This window comes from Danaus plexippus, chromosome 31 (genome assembly GCF_018135715.1).
Source record: "Danaus plexippus chromosome 31, MEX_DaPlex, whole genome shotgun sequence".
NCBI classification, from domain to species: Eukaryota; Metazoa; Arthropoda; class Insecta; order Lepidoptera; family Nymphalidae; genus Danaus; species Danaus plexippus.
In genome coordinates, this window is record NC_083558.1 from 1269729 (window position 1) to 1291544 (window position 21816).

Sequence of the window (21816 nt, forward strand, 5' to 3'; positions counted from 1 at the left end):
ACGACAAATATGTAAAATAATCTTGTTTGTGGTTTTTTGGGGGAAACTATGAATTGACTGGGATCAGACAATTTTTCTCTATTGGGAAAATACAAATAAGTCCACAATGAATTTTCCCTCTTAGTCCCTATACCATGGCCTTGTAATAACTGATACATAAACTACCCTCGTCGGAAGATGAGGTTTGCAAAAAAGCACTATTTTTGAATAAATTTCAATATAAAAAATTCTTATCCGAACTCGTTATAATCAAATAGATTTAACCGCTTCAAATAACACACTAAGACATTTTTATTTAGTGTGTTTGACCAACAGACAATACAATCAACAACGTTATCAGATAAATAATATAAATATAAATATGGTTTTGGGAAACTTACATCTCGGAAGTATGAGTAAGATTTTGATCAGCACAAATACACACACACACACTTTTTTCTTTACTAACTCTAAGGAAATAAAAATAAAGCAACTTTCATAACTAAAGTCTTTGATTGTTAAAAAATATATATTACATTAGAACAAGCCAAAAGATGTTCCCGAGTCCTGACTGGTCGCGGGCACAGAGGATATACTAGCACATTCGGAAATCCGATGACTCGACGGACTTATCGTTATAAGGAACATTGATTATGCATGTACGTATAAATACCTCAAAGACCCTTTTCTCCCAATGTGTGAGAGCCGTTCCATCACCGCCCTGGTCTTCCAACTCGGCCCCCTCCAGCTGAGAACAGTTGAAGTGTGCGCGGACCTGATGGGGGACGAAAGAAAATACAAGTGGAATTACTTCATACTGAATATGTGAGGTTAAATTAAATCAATCTTGAATATAAGAAGAGATAGAGAGAGATAGATATGTAAAAAAAAATGATGTTAGACAGAGACAGCGGTATTCATGAACTTGACAATAAAGAACTTCAAATCAATGGCATTAGAGACCATAAAGAGATGAAGATAGAATTAATAAAAGGAAAGAGAAAGAGAGACGAATATGTTAAAGCATTATGTTAGACAGAGACAGCGGTACTCACCTCCTTGACCACGCGTGGGGTCACCACCATCTGCAGTGTCCTCTCCATGTAGCCGCCGCGCACCATCCACTTCCTCCTCGTAACGTTCCTGACGACTTTGGCCGACCACTTGTGGATTTGCAACCTGACGCAAATAGGATTGCTGGCTTACATGAGAATGTTAGTCTCGATGGAACTTTAATTTGCGAGTTATTTTTTTTGGTTATCATATTCTTGTTATTCCGCGCACCTCGTGTACCTACTTACTGTTCGTCAAGCGGCGGATTTCCGGTGTCCTTGCGTCGTGGCGTCAGCGGCTCGCCGTTGTCGTCTCTGGAGATATGAGATTTTTCATTGAATTACAAGTACACGGATGTTATTTAACGAAATCTTCTATCATAGTTTTTTCCCAGAAAAAGATAAAGAAAGCTGTTTTTTTGGACGAAAATCGAACCGTTTTTACCTGTAGAAGCCAAACAGTGAGACACTGAAGCCTAGCGCGTGTAGCATCTCGTGTTTCACTGTGGACAGCAGAGATGGCAGATCGCGCGCCTTAGTGGAGAGTTCGGCCGGGCAGAAGTTCGCGTGACCAGCCACGGGTCTAAGGATGATAGATGAGATCCAGTTATAAAGATACGAAACTTCTAAGATTTCCTCGAGCAAAAATTTAAATCAAACTTTTTCAATGTAAGGCAATTTTTTATTTTGTCTCCGTGATGAAGGCTGACGTGAATTGTAAAGTGAATGAAGGTTGTAGTAAAATTTAAAACGCTTTTTATGTTACAAGATATTACTTTCGTTTAATATATCAATATAGAACAAACTTTGAGGGAACAGATTGAGGGTATTCTGCAAAACAAATTTTTTTTTTTGAAGTATTTAAATTTCTATATTAGTTAATTTAATGTAGACTAAAAAATATATCTTTTTTAAACAGCAATGACACGAAACATCGAAAATTAGGGCAATATTTTATATTAAAAAAAGTTACTTTACTCAAAAATACATTCAAATCATCAATCAATCAATCATCAATCAATCAAGGACATTGAGCATAACAAAGTATGTGAACAGTTTTCGTGTTTCCGTGAGTATAGAGCAAGAGTGAACGCGCTGTTACTGAGACAGCACCGTCAGAGCTACGTTTCCACTTATCATCAGGTGTGACGATAGAGAGATCTATATATAATGTAACACAAAAAATAAAAATCTCAACAAAAAGCAAACATTACATGTCCTTCATATTATTAAGATTTGAGAGTAAAACTTTTTGTCCATTACTCACCGATCCAAAGCCGACTCCTGTTGACAGTGGGACGCGTAAGCCACGGTGAGTCCGCGCTTGCACCGATTTGTCTCCAACGCACTGACGTATAAAACGAAATCGGTATTCTCTATACCGATCGGGCCGATTCTTGAACTCTCAGCGCTGCTGACTTCCGGGACTGCTGGAAAAACTATGTAATTTGTGATGTTCCAGCCTAGACGAAATTTTTGTAACATTCTTGGATACGTAACTATTCTAGTGTGATTTTAGAAAATTAAAATGTTGACGTTAGTTACATAATTACCCTCTTATTTATGGACCGATTGATATAGAATTAACACTTTGTTTTTGGTTAAACTCACAACAATGAATTAACGTAAACTGCTATCGAATCCTGTCAGCCGTTTCAGAAATTACCGCGTACAAACACACACCCCCAAAAATCACGCTATGATGCTAATGCTTGGTTATAACAAATATATTATACCTATAGACAGATATCGCGTGCAATTTTCTTATATGTATATATGTTGTTATTAATATCCTTACCATAATCAGCTCCGTCATTGAGAGCGTTCCCCGAGATCTCTGTGGCTGTGATCTCGTCGTCCAAATCGACCTCCCTCGGCAGCGCCCTACAGTTATGGCCAGTGCTGTTGCACACGTAGCAAGGCTGGAAATAATAGCTTAAAAAATTCCAGCTCGTTCCAGCTTATATAGTGACAGAGATTTGGATTATAGTGACAGAGATTTGGATTATGCGATGCTGTGAAGATTGCTACAGCTGGTCTTAAAAAAAGTCTTCTTACTTTAACTAATAAGATATTCTTAATAGAAATATTAATACACGTATTCAGTATCTCAAAAATTAATAGTGAATTTATAAAATAATAGGCTTTTACACGTAATCAAATAGTAACTAATATGAGACACTTTTGATTGTGTTCGCCTAAGTAAAATAGTGAGGTTACGATTTTTTAATAAACTTACTATTATCTCGTGTAAAGATTTCTGAACGGTTAACTAAACGCTGCGTGTGTAGTGGGCCATGTGAACTTTTGGTGAGAAGGGACACTCAATCGTTGTATTAAACATAAAAATACTTTGAGTTTTAAATTAAAACATTTTATGTACACTTTTATTCAGTGTATAACTTCATAATTTGTTATTTGATTTAGAGAGAGAAGCTTGGAAGGTGGTGGTGTGCCTTAACGCGCGTTAGATAGGGACCCCTTAAACCTACACCTGGGTCGCGAGTCCCTGGCACTGTGGAAGCTCCTCTCCCTCAACGATGGACCCGCACCCGCCCAATGAACCTATTGAATGATGAGAAGTTACGTCTCGTTTTTGTTATAGATATTTCTGTGTCGTTTCAGACTTATACTACTCTTTGTAACACGGAAGATTAAATAAAAATTTTCCAAATTATCTAATGCCGTAGGCCCTATTCGCTTCTACTGTCAGCGGGTAGTTTGAAATTGAAGGCGGACCTACGCTAGATGCTAGAAGTCGATGAAGAGGGTAGTATTGGAGAATTTGAATAGGTAGCTCCCTCTAGTGGCAGAACAGTGCATATATTATAACAAACTTACGCATAAAAATTATGTTAAACTATTTTATTTAGAGATATATAATATAATAGGAAATATATAAAAATATTAATCTCAGTCGAAATCTCACGCTGTATTAGTTTTAAATTAAATCCGTGATATACATATATACTGTGATATCGAAAGTAAAATTATATATATTGAGTTGTTATAACTTTATTACGATAGTAAAATGATTTTTTTGTCTGTCTGTTTAAAATTAATAGTTTTAAAGCTGAACACATTCAGTACATTTGTTACATGAGAAATGAGTCCATACGCGGAGCAAAAGTGAAACTTCGTAAAGTGGAAATGAAAATAGGAAGGGATGGCAATCAATATTCAGTGTCCTCATATTGTTATAAGACAATCTTTATAAACATTGCTCACAGTCACAATCTACCCACCCTTCCACTCGCTCCGTCTCTGTTTATCCCCCCTCCAGGAGCGTTGGACGTTTAACGCAACCTTGTTGGAAGTCGCATAAGAAGTTTCACTTCAAACATGCGATGACAGGGGAATTAAAATGAATTTTCTTATGGTTGTTACTAAAAGCAACGTTCAAGAATATTTTGATTTGATTGAAACAGACATACTACCCACAGGTACCCACTGGTAACCACAGGACATAACTTGCAATAATGTCACAAATTAGGACATGCGGATTTAAAGTCTGCTTACCAAACATAGTGTTATGAAATAAAAAAATATCATTTCACTTTAGAGATCGTAATAACAGAGAGCCGTAAAATAAGTTATAGTTGATATAAAATAGTTTTTGAATAAAAATTGCAATAGAATTATATGGTACAATGAAAAACACGTTGTGTATCATAGGTGAGGATTATTGTTTGAGATATTTTAATATTTATAATGACTAGCAAATAATGATATATATATATATATGCGTATGTGTGTGTGTGTGAGCGTGTGTGTGTGCGAGTGTGTGTGTTTGTTTATGAGGCAAAGTTTGTGTGTGTGTATGAGCCAATTGAAGTCGAAACAAGATGTTACTAAAGCCTATAACAATTGTGGTGAAAAGCATATTTTATTATAGACCATTTCAAAGAATTGAAGTTACCCTCTATAACAAACTATACCTTAATACGGATTTTGCTGGTTCAATCTGAATACATAAAAATTTAAAGCTAAGGATGCGTACACTGAAACTGTCCGTGTGTAGGTATACAGTGAGAACTAGTGTTAAGTTAGTGATGATTATGTTCACGGATGAAATTACTGGCAAAAAAATATGTGTAATAAAATCGTATCTTAGCCATTGTAACTTATATACACGGACAGAAGAGGCTTTTTTCTTTAAAGCATTGATATTAGAAACATCGGCAAAAAATCTGCTTTAGTGCAATTATCATTCATGATAATCATCAGCCTATCGGAGTCCATTGCTGAAAGCCTCTTCTCACATGGAGAAGGTTAGAGTATTAATAACCACGCTCGCTCAAGACGGATTGGCGATTTCAAACTTATAATTTGAAATTATAAGTCCAGGTTTCCTCACGATGTTGTCCCTCACCACCTATCAGTGGTGTCTAAATACTCTTAGAAAGTACATATGACTAGGAAAAAATCCCATAGGTGCTTGCCAGGTTTCGAATCCGCGCCCTCATTCACGAAAGGCCGACCTTTAACCTCTACACCACCGCGACATATAGATTCACTTTAAAGTTATATTTTTTCAACTGAATATATTTTTTTGAAAATTTAATTTCTTATCACATAACCTGAATAGATAATACATCAAATAAACTAAATTATTTTATATATATAGGATATATCGAGGCTTTAAAATGTAAAATTAACATTGAACGATAAAATATATAAGTTTAGGATTTTTTCTGTCATACACGTACATACATTCAAAACATCACTTTCATTTTTAGTTTCGAGATCGGTTCAAGCATGCCAAAGAGACGCTGACACTAACAGTCTCATATTACATGTCAGAGAAACAATACCCGACAGACAAAATGTCTAATAAGGAACCAATTTTGCGATAGGCTTTTTAATTTGATAATATAATTATCGTGACATATATATATTGTGGCTTGTTAATTAATTATTTCATGTTCAATAGTATAGTACGTGGGTAACACTGAAAATGTTTAGAACTGGCCAGTTAGAAAATTTGCCAATGAAAACCTTTTTTTTTTAATTTCAATTTTAGAACTCTTTGGTAACATAATTATATTGCATTCATTTGTCATTTCTTTTTGTGAATTGGCGGCAAATCTAAAACTCTTGTTACACGTGAAAATCAACCTGACGCGAGAAAATTTTCAGTCAATGATTTATTATGACATTCGCTTGGGCTTACTCGAGAAAACAGCTTTTATAGGCTGCGATAGGCATTTCTTAATGAAGCCTCATCTCGTGCCACTAGTTACGGTTGGTTTAACGAGTTTAAGTGTGGACGCAGCAATCTCAATGATAAACCGCGTAAGGGACGTCCTTTAACAGCGACTACTGAAGATAACATCAGTGCTGTGGACGCATGATAGAGGAGGAAAAGAGTGGTCTATCAGCAGACACAGACAAGCCTATACATTGGTATGAGCTAGGTCCATGAATAATACACGAACATTCAGGCGTCAGGAAGGTTTGTACCAGATGGATGCCCCATACTTTAACCGACGACCAGAAACACCATCGCATGGACTGGTGCCGCCAAATGTTAGATAACTTCAACGGCTGTGACTCAAATGCTGTATTTGAAATGAACCCAAAACCAAAAGACTATCAGTTCACTGGGTGTTCCCTATCGCGCATCGGCCCACTACGGTAAAGAATGGAAGAAGTGAAGAAAGAAAGATGATTGCCTCATTCTTGGATCGGAAAGGTGTGCTAGCTAGGATATGGCAGGACAGTTACTGCAGACTGGTATGTTAATCGCTGTTTGCCTGTTGTCTCGGAAAAAAATTCGACAGTAGCGCCCTCGAAGCAGGATCTCTGTTCACCACAACAATGCTTAAGGGCACTCGGTGAAACGGACTGTTGAATATTTGACTCTGACAGGTGTTGATATAGTGAGTCCTCTTCCATACAGTCCCGATTTGGCGCCCTGCGACTTTTATATATTCCCAATAAATAAAGATAAGCCCTGATAATGCGGATAAAGCGCAAAAAATATGCCATACAAAAGACCCCTAAAGAAGAATGGGCCCATTACTTTTCTCAGTGGTTCCATCGAATGTAACGATATGTAGAGAGGAACGGAGTTTATTAAAAAACAATAAAAGTATTGGCAACTTTTTACATTAAACTGTTTTTCATTTTCTAAACATTTCCAGTGTTACCTAATACCTGGGCATAAATGTCACTATGTTTAACATTCAGTGACGACACACACATTGAGGAGTGTTCACGGATCGATGTATTATGTGTGTGTGAGTCGTGGTAGTGTGTGTGATGTTTAACATTCAGTGACGACACACACGTTGAGGAGTGTTCACGGATTGATGTATTATATGTGTGTGTGAGTCGTGGTAGTGTGTGTGATGTTTAACATTCAGTGACGACACACACATTGAGGAGTGTTCACGGATCGATGTATCATATGTGTGTGTGAGTCGTGGTAGTGTGTGTGATGTTTAACATTCAGTGACGACACACACATTGAGAAGTGTTCACGGATTGATGTATTATATGTGTGTGTGAGTCGTGGTAGTGTGTGTGATGTTTAACATTCAGTGACGACACACACGTTGAGGAGTGTTCACGGATTGATGTATTATATGTGTGTGTGAGTCGTGGTAGTGTGTGTGATGTTTAACATTCAGTGACGACACACACATTGAGGAGTGTTCACGGATCGATGTATCATATGTGTGTGTGAGTCGTGGTAGTGTGTGTGATGTTTAATATTCAGTGACGACACACACGTTGAGGAGTGTTCACGGATTGATGTATTATATTTGTGTGTGAGTCGTGGTAGTGTGTGTGATGTTTAACATTCAGTGACGACACACACATTGAGGAGTGTTCACGGATCGATGTATTATATGTGTGTGTGAGTCGTGGTAGTGTGTGTGATGTTTAACATTCAGTGACGACACACACGTTGAGGAGTGTTCACGGATCGATGTATTATATGTGTGTGTGAGTCGTGGTAGTGTGTGTGATGTTTAACATTCAGTGACGACACACACGTTGAGGAATGTTCACGGATCGATGTATTATATGTGTGTGTGAGTCGTGGTAGTGTGTGTGATGTTTAACATTCAGTGACGACACACACATTGAGGAGTGTTCACGGATCGATGTATTATATGTGTGTGTGAGTCGTGGTAGTGTGTGTGATGTTTAACATTCAGTGACGACACACACATTGAGGAATGTTCACGGATCGATGTATTATATGTGTGTGTGTGTGTGTATGTTTATTTTATATAGTTTAATATATTTGTAATACATTTTATTTTAATAATATCTTTATACAATTCTTCTCAATATAAACTTTTTCTGTGTTAAATTCTACGTAAATCAGTTCGGACAATTCTCTTTAAAATGGATTCGAAGTTTTCGCTTCAGATATCACTGTAAGGATATAAGTACAGTATGCTGGGGTTTAAAAAAAGGCTGAACCTATTTGTATGATATTTTTATATTTAATAAGGGTTTAGAATATAGATAACTATTTTTTTTTCCTCTAAAATAATTAATAAGGGTACAGAATATAGATAATTATCTTTACACTCCTAATCGAAGATCTCACATTGTCTATGAATAAAAAAAATTAAAATAATAATATTCTCATTATTATACCGCAAAAGCTACGTTACAACAAGACCGCGATAGATAATTTAAATTTCATTAATATATAGTATCAAAACGATTTATTTAAAAATAATCTTATAAGCAAAACTGAGGGAATTGATGAGTATGTGGAAGTTGTGGATGCTAGTTTGTTAATCATTAAATACATGAAAATATTCCTTTAAATTTTATTTGTATTTTAACACATTAATATATTTACATATTTTAATTTAAGTAGATCTTAATAAAAGCAAAAAGTATGATGTCGTGAGATCAATGTTATTAAAAAATATCGGACTATACTCAGTATATTATTTTAATGAATGCTATTACTTTTAGGTGCATATATAATAATTTTTGCCCACGTTCATTCCTTCGTGCTACTGACCGCAAATTTCGATGATGTGAAAAAATTAGCACAGAAATTCGTATCTGAATCATTGGCGGAGAAGATAGCGGAGTTCGTGTCTAAGGCGACTGTGAATAAAATAGGTTTGAAGTTATCGAACGAGGAGGATAAATCTAAAATGCAGGAAATCCCCACAAAAACATATTCTGAAAGTGAGGACGCAGAGTCTGAGACAACTAAAGAGTCGATATCAAAAGAGAACATGAAATACAAAGCAAAGGCTTTAAAAAACAAGATACCAGGCCACAAAACTAGATTCGAATCAAAATTGTCGAGATCCAATGAGAAAAGATCGAAGAAAGATCACCGAAAAAAAAAGGATAAAAAAATAAAAAAGACAAAACGCAGTAAAGAAATAAATTTGATATCAGAGACAAACAATTTGAATGTCTTCTCAGACGACAGTTCGGCCAACAACGCATCGATAGAATCAACGGCTGGTTGGTTTGAAGAAGGGAAACTTGGTAAAAACCTGACATCAGACCAGGAAACCGAGTCGGACTATGTGTTCCGTTTTAATAACGTCGAAGGTGTGAACGAGGGCTTATTTAGAGACACAACGCTAACGACGAGGAGAGACAAGAACGAGTTTGACCAATACGACAACACTTACTACCCTAAAGCTGTGGGCACAAGTGGTAGCGTGACATTAAGATTGCTAGATTCTAGAAAAAGTAGATATCGCAAGGACTGACTGGAGCTAAGAATTAGATACTATTATTCCCTATATATATTTAATTGCAAACAATAATATTGCCATACAGGAAAATTAACAAAAATTAAGGGAGTAACAAAAACTAGATGTTACAGATATAAAGATGAATATATTTATATGAGTGAGTGTTAAATGGGAACTAGAAGAAGCAGCAAAAACAGTAATATGAAATATAAAAACAACTTTACATAAGTGTCACATAGCAATACATAAATATATATACCTGACTCCCTATACTGACTTGGTTTTTTTATAACATTCAATAAAATTGGTAAAGACAAATAACCGTTTAATATGTCTTATACATTCGACCAGAATGGTCTAACCTACTTCACAGATATCTCCCAGAAACACTTACAGGAAATTTCAGCGATGGTTCCGTAGCAATAATTTAATTTTGGTACTTAGTACACGCAATGGTCTTTTTGGTAACTTTGACTGTGACCTTCCAAAATTATTTTAATCGCATAACACAATAATAGTCTTAATTTTTACGGAATGATACTTTTGTTCCATCGCTTTATCTAAAACTATTTATCCTTCTCCCCATACCTGCTACCTCACTCACTCCATTGATAACCACACACAAAATCAGTCAGATCAGATCATCTCGTGTAACACTTCTTCTGATTGCAGCGAGCATCAACATTTGAGCAGTTCAAAGTATAATAGCCTATTACTGCACACATTTTTTGATACCACGAAATACGGTACTCAAATATTAATAAAGATTTATTTACTGTAAAGATTTCTTTATATATGTATATGTTACTGGCATTATTATAACATTCAGTTACTTGTAAAGATTATAATAGTACACTCGTATGAGAAAGTTTTCTTTGTGTTTTGTTACTTATCGTGAATTGCCAGGGTTTTAGGCCACAAAGAACTGGTGAGAGCCTTTAATTAGCTGTTACAGTATGTGAAGTAAGATCTATTGGATGGTACGTGGCTAGTATCTACGACTCCTGTAGGTGGATAGATTGAGCATCAAGTATTGTAAAACTGATTCTTGAGGTTCATGAAGGCTAGCCAAATATATAAATATATATATATATATATATATATATATTCCAGAGTTCTTTGGCTAGCCTTATATATATAAAGGATATAGGATATGCACCAAATTGAAGCCTTAGGACTGCTGATGATGAGAACAGTTCCTGAGTTAGTGCCAACATCATCACCATATCAGTATTTTAAATCTGTACATAACTTAAAACTGTTTATCTTGTATTCCATACTCACATTGAGGTGATGCTCAGGAACCTTGACTTCCCCACACATCGTGTCTACGCTGCAGAAGTCTATGCAGTACGCTCTGCCTTCGTGTAAAAATACTTGACGAGTTGGACATTTTCTGGGCAAAAAAAAAATATCTTTTAAAAATAATTAAGGAGACATTAAAAGAGATCAAAGATGAAACGATCATCCGTGATAACGGCGCCGATTAAGACGACATGCTCTTTTACGACGGTCCCAAGCTTTCTAATCAGCTGGCGTCTGGCGCCAATTTTAATCGATCAAGGTCAAGTAGATTTTATAGGCCAGGACCAAGTTTGTTAAGACTTAAAAAATACAATAACTGTATTTATAAAGTTAAAGAAACATTAAATCTTATAAATTAAAGATAATTTGCTATAATATCTTTAAATTACGTAACAAATATAAGGAATTACTTATGCATTATATTATTTGGTCGGATGACGTCACACGACAAAAAAAATCGATAAATTTTGATAACTGGCGCGACAGAATAGTGCCTTTACATTGACAGTTCTTCACTCACAAGTCTTCACGAGATAGTATTGTTAATACAACAAGGTTCGTGTGTAAAATTGTGTTGAGCAAATCTTGAATGATTGGCATTAATTGTAGGAGCAACTCTGTGACTTGGGATAGTATTGTTGTAGACACGTAAACGATACGCTATCACTGATAAGATACACACATACATGCGATATCTGCTCGCTGTGCTGTAATGGAATGTCGTTGATAGTGTAGTGCGATCCCGAAAATACTACGTGAGTATCTATTAATGTTTACTTGTTGAATATTATTTCGTTAATGCCCAAACAAATTAACTTCCAACGAAGAAATACTAGTTTTACTGGGTGCTGATTAGGACATGCCATTGTGATAGCGTTTATACATACATTAAATATTTTCGATCTTCTTTTTGGATGAACTTTGCAGCATCAATTCATCCAAATGTCATACTCATTTGGATTTTAGACCTCAGTTACTCTTAGGAAATTAAAGCCAATCGATCTCTAACTAAAATACAAGTTTTTTATGTCTTTGTTTATTTATCTCAAAAAATACGTCTATCCTCGACTATGCAAATAAAACAAGAGCCTGTTTCGTAATGAGTGATCAAAATGACAGACGTTTGACATAAAAAACGAAAACAATTCAGTGAGTGTTTGTGTTTTAAAATTGAGTGATACGGATTATTCTAGAATATTCAGGACAGATAAAATATAAACATAAATACAATTGTGACTGATAGTAGCTATTAACTTCGATTCAAGAACACCTAAATTATTTTTCTCTGTACGTAAATATTTACAAACGCGCCATCAAAGTTAGCTTGGTATTAATTTCAAAACAGTTGCCTATTGAGGACTATGTCATAGTTTTGTTTAATAGTCTAAATTAAAAAAAAAAATTTAGTGAATAGAATGTACCTAATATAATATTGACAGGAATGATAAAATTACGAGCAATACATAACTTTGTTTGGAATTATATACTATTCGGTATTTGGTACACGTTTGGTTAGAAATGCATTTTTTCATGCTGAAATCAAAAATGTGTTAAAGCCTGGCTGAACGTTACCCTTGTTAGCGACGCTGTGATAAACACAATTTAGGAAACAACGAAAATTCATGATTTATCTTATTTACAATTATAAACTTCAATCAATTAATTTTGTTGCGAAACAAGTTACACGATTTTTCATATTAATATCGCGCAAATAAATAAGTCATCAATGAATATGTGACTTTGAGGTAACTTTTAATCATACAATTCCAGGTGATGACATCACTGACAAAGAGTTCGGCTGAATATCAGGGTTACCCCTACAGAAATCCTATAGCGACTGAAGTACAGACGATAGACCAGGAGACAGAAACGAAATGGACAAACTTACCAAGAAGAAATATCACAGAGAGAATTAGAGAGAATACTAATAGGGTGAGTTTACTATCATTTTTTAGGTGGTAGAGCCTAGCTGTTGTCAAGTTACTACAGCTCCATCATGGTCTGGATCGACCGAGGAAGTACCACCCTCTCACAGAAATCGTCGTGAAGTAACCTTTAGTTCGATGAGTAAGAGAGCCGATTGCCCTTTCCGCGTTCCCACCCTTTCCTGTCATTTCCTTATTCCCATCCCTTCTTTTTCCACAAAAATCAAGATTGACAACGCAACCGCAACATCTATGTTGCGGATGTCAATGGGCGACAGTCACTACTGCCCATCAAGTTGGCCGTCTGCTCGCTTGCCACCTTCCACATAAAAAAGAGGATACTATGAACAGAAAGTTTACTTATATGCGTCTTTTTGAAGTCAATCTTCAATTCTGAAGGTCCTTTGACGCTAATATCACTGAACTGTTTGTAAGAAAAAGAGACCTTTGAAATAAGTTGTTATAACTTCTATAAGAAACTATTCCATATGATACTACGTTAGGTTATCTTCTTTTGGGAACCAGCCAGAAATTCCTCTGGACATCAGAGCTATTGCCAGAAAAAGCTACAGACAGACCATGTTAACTAACAATTATGAAAGAATATCAAATAATCTTATAATATACTTCATTGGTTTAAGAAATCCAATTAAGAACTGGATGAAGTTTAAAATCGTTATATACTTATTACAGAACCTTGTTATTATTTACTACATATAAATTCCTCTTGAATACCTCGTAAATATACCCCCAAAATTTATATTACAGAGCACAAATTCGAGAACTGTACAAGCAATTAGACCGAATTCTTTGAACCTAGCCCAGACAAATCAAAATCCATCCGAGGTATACATAGAATTACCCATAGCTAGACCAGACGAGCGAAACGAGAGCGCCGGAAACTTAGAAGATAGTTCAAGGTTTGTAGAAGTAAGTATTATTATTTGATTCAAATCTACATCTTATAGAAGTGCTGTATAAGGCAACTAAGCTACTAAAATTAGGTATTGCAATAGAAGTTTTTGTAGGTAGATATAAACTCAGTATCTATGGATGCAAGAATTGCAAAATATCAGCACGATTCAATATCATTATGGGGGAATGTCGTTATATTTCAGGAAACGATACTGTACGATCCGTTCGAAGATAGGAGAATAAATATCCAGAGACCAGAAAATCTGAATTCCCAGCAGAACAACACGCCAGAATCGCCGCTGTTTCATCCAGAAGCAAGGCCTGGTGCTGGAGGTTCCAGGTCAGACCTCAGCCAAGGTGAATTCTAACATATAGATTTAACTTTTGACTTATGGTCAGTAAGATAAGAAGACTTGGACATGACTGTATAATTTTTATCAGCTCGTTTACTTTTGGATATCAAAAATATTAAGTAAAAAAACACTTTATCGTATTAAATACAGCTGAGTGATATAGTTTTTAACCAAAGTTATTTTCAGACAATAGTCATCGCAGTTGTACACCACTTTTTATAATTGCAGCCCTAGGCCAGCGTAATTTATTATAATTTACGTCAAGTATTTTAGTTATGAGACACGAAACAGAATCGATATTACTTTCATAATGAAATATAACGAGTAACAAGAGAAAAATAATTACTCTCGAATCGAATTAACTCAAAAGTATCATTAAATTAAGCGAAGTAATTTAAACTTCTTGGTTTTGAAACGTCACTCATAAATTAATCAAAGACATTCTTAGACCATGTATGCGTCAACCTGTCTACCCTCATCTTGCGAGGCTCCTTTATTAAGAATGATTGATTTTTTTGAAGTGATATTAAACTTTGCCAATTATAACTTTTAGTACGTATGTTAGAGACACTTTTGTTCACGTTTTAAGAGAAACTTCAAAGATCCGTGATTTGAGATAAACGTATTTCGAAAGATGTACATATAATTAAAATTAAGGGCTTATGTGAGTTGATACAAATGTAATATTTTTTAGTGGTTACTTCGTCGCGACCGCCGATAATGTCCAAGGAGACCTTCGTGTATGGGGCACGAACGCCGGATGACTTCCCGCTATCCCCGATCCCAGTATCCGAATTCCCAGAACCACCACCAGCCTACACAGAGGTCTACACACCGCAAGAATCACAGCCACCAAGAACTGTCGTTATCGTACCAGGTGAATGACGTCCCTCTGACTTTAGCAAACGGCTATGACAGTTGGTCTTTTTAATTTTTTTATCTGTACGACAAATAGAACCCTTTTTTTTTGTTCGCTTTAATGGCATCAATTTAAACTTCATCATGATTCCTTGAAACAAAAAAAATATATACTATTTCTTAATTTTGTAACATGACAATCTTATAACAAAAAATAAAATTCTATTTTTTTTTATTACTGCCTTCATCCGTGCAAAGACATGCACGGTATATTCTGCGAGCGTCGATTATAATTTAAATTATAAGTCCAGGTTTCCTCACGATGTTCTACTTCACCGTCCGTCAGTGATGTCTAAATACTCTTAGAAAGTACATATGACTCGGAAAAATCACATTGGTACTTGCCAGGTTTCGAACCCGCGCCCTCTAACACAAGAGGTGGGCCTTTAACCTCTAGGCCACCACGACCCGTTATTTTATTTATAGTAACAATTATGTGTAACCGTCCGCTACGTTTGACAATGTCAGTTTGACATGACTGGATATATAAATATATAATCTATGGAAAGATTAAAAATCGAAAGAGTTTTACTAAAAATTAAAATAGCCTAGGTTTTTATTAGCACAGATCCATAACTCGTTTCCTTCTGCTATGGACAGATTAATATTGATAATAAATAAATTATATATTCCCAAGGTGACCTAGTATTGTTTGTTATGAATCAATTTCGTCTGTATCAAGCGATTTATGTTCCAATAGCATTAAATATTCATCTCTGGCAACACTTCAAGGTTTTTAGATCAATGCAGTATAGATGCAATTTAGTGATTTGTAGATTCATTGATATAAAAGATCAAATATTATTGACTTGTTAAATATTAAAATGTATATAAATGAGGTTTATTTTTAAACCAAAAAATGTTTTGTTGGTGACTTTGAAAGCATGTTTTTTTTGTCTATTAAGACTTTGTTTCAAGATCCACTGCCAATATATGTATATTAAATTCGTGTGCCTGTTATTATATACTATATGTACATAACATCTAGCTCAACATCATTGCTCGTCAGCAAAATTGAAATAAGACCAAAATATTTTTGGTATACCTCCTAAAACAACTTTTTGCCGAGCACATTAATGTGACGGCAGAAGAATTACTACGCAGCAAACTGGCCATCAGACAAAGGGTTAGGATACCGTCACTTAACTTATTTTACACTATCGCCCAGATAATTATGGGATATCGATTGAACCTCATCAAAATTCAGTTCAATACAAAGACATTGTTATTCTTAAAAGCTAGACAGACGCTGTACAGAGAAAAAATAAGACAATATTTTCAAATACAGTATGAGACATTGCTTTAATATATAGCAGAGAATTTAACTCGTAATTTGACAATTAATTTAAATCAAAGTGTTTTAATAATTTAAAATTGATATTAATAAAAAAATTACTTTTATGATCTGAAAATTATTGTTTGATATTTAAAGCAAACAAATTGTAGATGTGATTACTTGCTGTCCCATTACGCTATCATCTGTTATGATTCCGCGAAATTAATATAGAATACTAAAAGCTTCTTCTGGTTGACCTGCTAATAATATTCAGCAAATCTCCTCGTCTTTCCAGATCAACAGACCCCCGTGGGTATCGCGAGCAACGACAGGAAACTGTTGTCCTGTGCTCACTGCGGACTAAGAGTGCACACGCTGGCTGTTAGAGAGAATGGGGTCGTCACTCACATGCTAGCCATTTTATTCTTCTTTATGTACGTCTCAGTTTATATTTGATATTTTATTTCAACTGCGAAAATATCTGTTTTTGAAATAAAATTGACTTATTTAAGTCAATAAACTAATTTAAGTCAACACACACACCTCGTCCGCCCGTGATCACGGCTGCTGCAAAGTAACCGAAACGTCGGGATTATGTAGTTTTTAAATAATAAAATCCGCGTAGTAAATCCGAATAACACTAGTTTCATTTAATTTAAGTCATCTGTATTCAAGATAAAAAAAAATTTATGTTTTAATTAAGCCATTTGGAACTCCAAGAACATGTCTATAAGCAAATCAATCAGCGCTTCCACGCCATTCAGTGTCCCGTACAAATAATTCTTGATTATATAATTTTAATAACTTTATAATTACGTGGTTTTAATCAGATATTTTTATCCTCAGATTCGCGCCACTAACCCTTCTGATCTACTGCACGGATTTCTGTAAATACAGGAACCACTACTGCCCGAACTGCAACCAGCTCATCGGCTACGAAGTACCAATACTGTGCCAGGACATGGTCTACAACAAAACTGGGTAGAAAAATTGGTGTACTGAAATACTTTGTTGGTATATATTTTCATTATTTCCTTTATATAAACAATATATCTTTAACTTTTAACCGTAAAAGTTATTTGTATGTGATTTCTATTGTAAATTTCGCATCGTAATAGTCCTATTCTCTATAGGACATGCCTTTTAACAATCAATACAAGAGTAACGTTTGTTATTATACAAAAAAAAATATATGGAATTCAATGTACGTAGCTACAAAGGAATTATAGGCGATCAGTTTTGCAAATATTCATCTGAATATTTTTGCTTCCAATAAAATGTGTATAGCAATATAAAAACGGTAAATATGAAGGTAGTTATAAGTAACAAAAAAAAAATTGTTTTTTTGTGTGTGTAAAGATTCATTACCTAAATTCCAGAAAAGCATATTCAAGCCTCGAACTAGTACACCATTATCTAAAATGTTTTTGCAGTAAAAATATTTTTTCTATGTAGCCATGAATTTAAACCTGATACCCTATACCTTAACTAATTAATTGATGCAAATTTTGAGTCCAGAGACTTAAAAAAAAATATATAATGTATTTTTTTCTGCAAAATATATATTTTTTATGACAATTTTAAAAAAAATTGAAATATTTTTTCTTTAATTTCAACATTTAAATCATAGCGTAATTTGTATATTTTGACAAATGAGTCTCGTGAGTGCTTCACTTATATGAATTGTGTTGATTTTTCATAATAATTTTTAACTCGCAGGCGGGAAAAATAAATTAGAATTATATATATATATATAAAGTAGAGGATAGACTGCACACTCACGACGTTTCGCTTACTTTGTGGTGACGCAAATGTTATCTCGTCTCCGTGTTCACGGCTGCAAAGTAACCGAAACGTCGGAGTGTGTAGTTAATAATAAAAACGCGTAGTAAATCTTCTTCCTGGCAATTTATCCCAGCATTACCCAGGCTCTGCCTTCCTCAAACTCCTCACTGCACGGTCTTCGGCATGATAAAAACGCGTTGTGCATCCGCAAAATGTTAGTTTTATTTGATCGGACGACAGATTTGACATTATAATACAATATTTTATTAGCATAACTAGGACCGATAAATTATTTTCTCATATAAGTTTAATGTAAACTAATATCATACATAGGTATTTAAGTTTTTTTTTTGTAAAATAATCTCCAATCTATAGACCCGATGGTTCAGTGGTTAGAGCGGCGGCAAGGCCACAACAGCTGGTTGATATAGCCATCTGTACGGTAATTTTTTTTTGTATAAATTAATTATATAATGAAATTCAAATAAGGCTTTTTATTGTTTACTTTGTTAAGTGCGTAGTAAATTTTTAATTTTACAATTAAATACATACTGAAATATATATATATACTATATTTTATTCCAATGAAGTTCTTCGTCAGAAAGAAATATTGTAAGCGATCATAAATAATGTTGATATAACGTTGCTTTGCTCGCCTTTTAACGGCCATTGTGACATTTTGGAAGCAATTATCAAACTTTTATCGTTAAAAAAAAAGTCGATTTTTTTTCAACCCTAAATTCATTAAGGCGTCAAGTCAGTGTGCTGCTTTCAGTGTAAAATACAAGGTCTATTTGCTATTAACGTTAATGGCCTTTTAATTATATATATATTAGGGTAGTCTGACATTTTTTTACATAATAATAATATATAAGCCTATGATAAGGAAAAAAATAATTTATTTTTACTGTATTAAATATTTGTTTCTATTTAACAGTGTTTTAAATTTTTCTTCCAACATATATATATATTTATATATATGTGTGTGTGTGTGTGCGTGAATTTATTTATATTTTATACTATTTATTTACTTATACATAAATATAAAGTTTTTATGTATTTATATATATATATCGTCGGTATTCCTATAATTCGACTAAAGTCCAATCAAAGCGTCATCGAAATCGGTCCAGCCGTTTATATACAAATTATTTAAACCTAAAAGCAGATGTATAATATTTTATAAATTTAATTATCGTTCCAGAGCAATCTCTTGTGAAAACATTCTCTTCGAATAACAAACGGGACTATTTATATCGTAAACAATAAACGCCTCTCCGTTATTGCGTTTGTTTGAAAACGAGAGACATGTTTATATCTACGTGTTTACACGGGTTTGATTTATCTCTTCTCGTTGGACTGATTCTGCACAACCTTCTGCCAATGACTTCGTCCGCGTAGTGTTTTTTTTTTTTTTGTAAATTTTCGCGAGTTCTATTCATTTAAACGAGACTAGTATTATTCGGATATACTACGCGGATTTTATTATTTAAAAAATACTTTTACTTTTATACTTTTTATTGTGCGATTATTTTTTGTTTTAAATTCTGTAATTAATCAGTTGCTTGTAATAAGGAAAAGTAGTTCTATATTTTTTCTATGGACTTTTAGCTTCTATTGTATTTATGTTATTCTGAATATTCATTTATTGTAAAGATTTTTAAACCACGAACTAAAATACGTCTACTTCCGCAAAAATACCCAAGGTTTTCCAGGTCAACCGTTTGGGTCCAGAGATCTAGCGACCATCACCAGGTTCTGGAACACCTGTCAGCATACCTCTTCTACTTCCTTCCACTCACCTGTTAAGTATAATTGGTCCCCCGGTTTTTCTCACTTTCAGGGCGCTCTCCCAAAACTTCACCGCCTCTGGGAGTATAGTGTTCTGTAAGAGGATAACCTTTTTAGGCACAGCCATTGAAATATTAAGCTAAAGGCCCATAATATAACAAGAATAATAAATCTCAACAGATTATAAATAATTAATAACTTGACTTGGCCTCAACATAAGTGTTTCCGTAAAAAATAGACTTGCTTAGAAACAAATAATAAACTTTTTATATTTCAAACAAAAATCTTAAATCGATCCATCAGCTTCTGTGTTATTAAATAACAAAACGCAAAGTTTCGTAATTATAGTAGTAGATATAGAGAGGAGCTTGGACGGTGGAGGTGAGCGTTAAACGCGTCTGATAGGACCCTTAAACCTACACCTGGGTCAAGTCCCAGGCACTGTTGAAGCTCCTCTCCCTGCATGGACCCGGCACCCGCACGGTGAATCCATGGAATGATGAGAGGTTTCGTCACTGTTTATTTATTATTTATCAGACACCGTGTCACTGATATCACACAGACACCTCAGATTGCGTGTCGTGTAAAGCCTTGTAACTGTAGGTCTGTAAGTTAAGTGATTATTTAATGAAGTAGCAAGCATACTTACGTTTATGACAACGAATTTTTCTGGTTCTAACCTGAAAAAAAAAGACTTGGAGTGAGTTAAATACTTAGGCCATCATTTCCTGCGCAATATGTTATAATTTTTTGTCATTTTTAACTTTTTGGTAGAATAGCAAACTCGGCTACTCCCAAAGTAGACAAAGCCAGCAAACATCAGTAACCTAATTTCATTTATAGCGTTGTGATAACAAAATATATTAAAAACATATCACTTTTCATTTTACGTCCATATGGATGTGGCAAAAAAAAGTAGTCCGCCATTTTGGAAAATCCCCCATCTCGTGATTAGAACTACGTAAATTAATATTGCCACCAAATAATATAATGTGGAAAAACAAGGTATTGAAAATAGCTTTTTTTTAATTAATTTAATGTTTAATAATAATAATGTTTAATTTAATATTCTATATATATATATATATATATATATATAAATTAAGTTTTTTTTTTTAGCATAAGATTTCATACTTTAATACATTTTGTTAATTAGCTATAGCAACGCGTTTGAAACTATCAAACATCACGCGTACCCCAAGTGTACATCGAAACTACGTACGGAGCGTTCGCAGTATTTCGTTCATAAATCTCCTCACATATCAACGTAGGTTATCAAATAAGAAACGTGAAACTCATTGTATGTACGTGATAATGCAAACTTGTACTAAGCATACATAAAAACTTTTTTAATTAAATCATTCCTAAATCCTGTCCCATGGTATTGATAAATAAATGGAAACAGTCCGTTAAGTTTGACGACACACGTGTAGTAAGTTTAAACTGGTGTTACAACGTAAAATATTTCACGCACGATCGTAATTTTCGCAATTCATATTATATTTAGCATTGCAGTCACGTCGTTAGACTCAAACTGAACAGTGTGACGTGTGTCGTAAGACAGCTAATTTGTTACGTAATTCTCATCTACATCGGCGCTGTCAGAATTAATGACGGATGCGACGTAACAAGAACTCGTGGCTGTCGTTAGTTAGTATAAAACCTTACTGGTGTTCATAGTTATTGTTAAAATTCAAACGAAATCAGAGACTAGTTTAAAGGAGAACAGAACTATGTTTGGATGTCGGTATAGATAAGACGTGTGGACGCGCGACGGGACAGGTCAGTGAGTGCGGACCGCTGACGAATATAGAACCT

The 21816-nt window shown here is 34.5% G+C and overlaps 3 protein-coding genes across 7 annotated transcripts in view; 2 read left to right on the forward strand and 1 right to left on the reverse strand.

The window, feature by feature from the left end:
* LOC116778382 (leishmanolysin-like peptidase) overlaps positions 1 to 21816 on the reverse strand; it is a 50559-nt gene that overhangs the window by 3658 nt on the left and 25085 nt on the right. For 2 of the 4 annotated variants that reach the window (XM_061525745.1, XM_061525744.1), the window contains exons 3-11: positions 20648 to 20678; positions 20010 to 20092; positions 11015 to 11126; positions 2830 to 2953; positions 2299 to 2470; positions 1477 to 1614; positions 1281 to 1346; positions 1035 to 1158; positions 653 to 754 (exon numbers count right to left, since the gene is read on the reverse strand). In XM_061525745.1, the coding sequence (XP_061381729.1) occupies positions 653 to 754; positions 1035 to 1158; positions 1281 to 1346; positions 1477 to 1614; positions 2299 to 2470; positions 2830 to 2953; positions 11015 to 11126; positions 20010 to 20092; positions 20648 to 20678 (952 nt within the window). The remainder of the gene's footprint in view (positions 1 to 652; positions 755 to 1034; positions 1159 to 1280; positions 1347 to 1476; positions 1615 to 2298; positions 2471 to 2829; positions 2954 to 11014; positions 11127 to 20009; positions 20093 to 20647; positions 20679 to 21816) is intronic. The other 2 variants (XM_061525746.1, XM_061525747.1) reach the window with 2 other exon arrangements.
* On the forward strand, positions 4577 to 10059 carry LOC133319886 (uncharacterized). Its single transcript, XM_061525948.1, has 2 exons — positions 4577 to 4706; positions 8982 to 10059. Exons 1-2 carry the CDS (start codon positions 4682 to 4684, stop codon positions 9743 to 9745), a joined length of 789 nt encoding a protein of 262 aa, XP_061381932.1. The 5' UTR covers positions 4577 to 4681; the 3' UTR covers positions 9746 to 10059.
* On the forward strand, positions 11553 to 18170 carry LOC116778383 (uncharacterized). 2 transcript variants are annotated; one of them, XM_032672378.2, is made up of 7 exons: positions 11553 to 11790; positions 12806 to 12967; positions 13729 to 13890; positions 14079 to 14232; positions 14923 to 15105; positions 16718 to 16856; positions 17269 to 18170. In XM_032672378.2, the coding sequence occupies exons 2-7, from the start codon at positions 12809 to 12811 to the stop codon at positions 17405 to 17407; spliced, it is 936 nt and encodes a 311-aa protein (XP_032528269.2). In that variant the 5' UTR covers positions 11553 to 11790; positions 12806 to 12808; the 3' UTR covers positions 17408 to 18170. The 2 variants fall into 2 exon arrangements, with proteins under 2 accessions (XP_032528269.2, XP_061381733.1); XM_061525749.1 differs by lacking the exon at positions 11553 to 11790 and adding an exon at positions 12235 to 12322.

Excerpts from the sequence above, each read along its gene's own strand:
- LOC133319886 (XM_061525948.1), top strand. The coding sequence starts at position 4,682 with ATGAAAAACACGTTGTGTATCATAG. Across the intron at positions 4,707-8,981 it reads AAACACGTTGTGTATCATAG|GTGCATATATAATAATTTTT; the intron begins GTGAGGATTATT and ends TATTACTTTTAG.
- LOC116778383 (XM_032672378.2), top strand. The coding sequence starts at position 12,809 with ATGACATCACTGACAAAGAGTTCGGCTGAATATCAGGGTTACCCCTAC. Across the intron at positions 12,968-13,728 it reads TTAGAGAGAATACTAATAGG|AGCACAAATTCGAGAACTGT; the intron begins GTGAGTTTACTA and ends TTTATATTACAG. Across the intron at positions 14,233-14,922 it reads CAGGTCAGACCTCAGCCAAG|TGGTTACTTCGTCGCGACCG; the intron begins GTGAATTCTAAC and ends AATATTTTTTAG.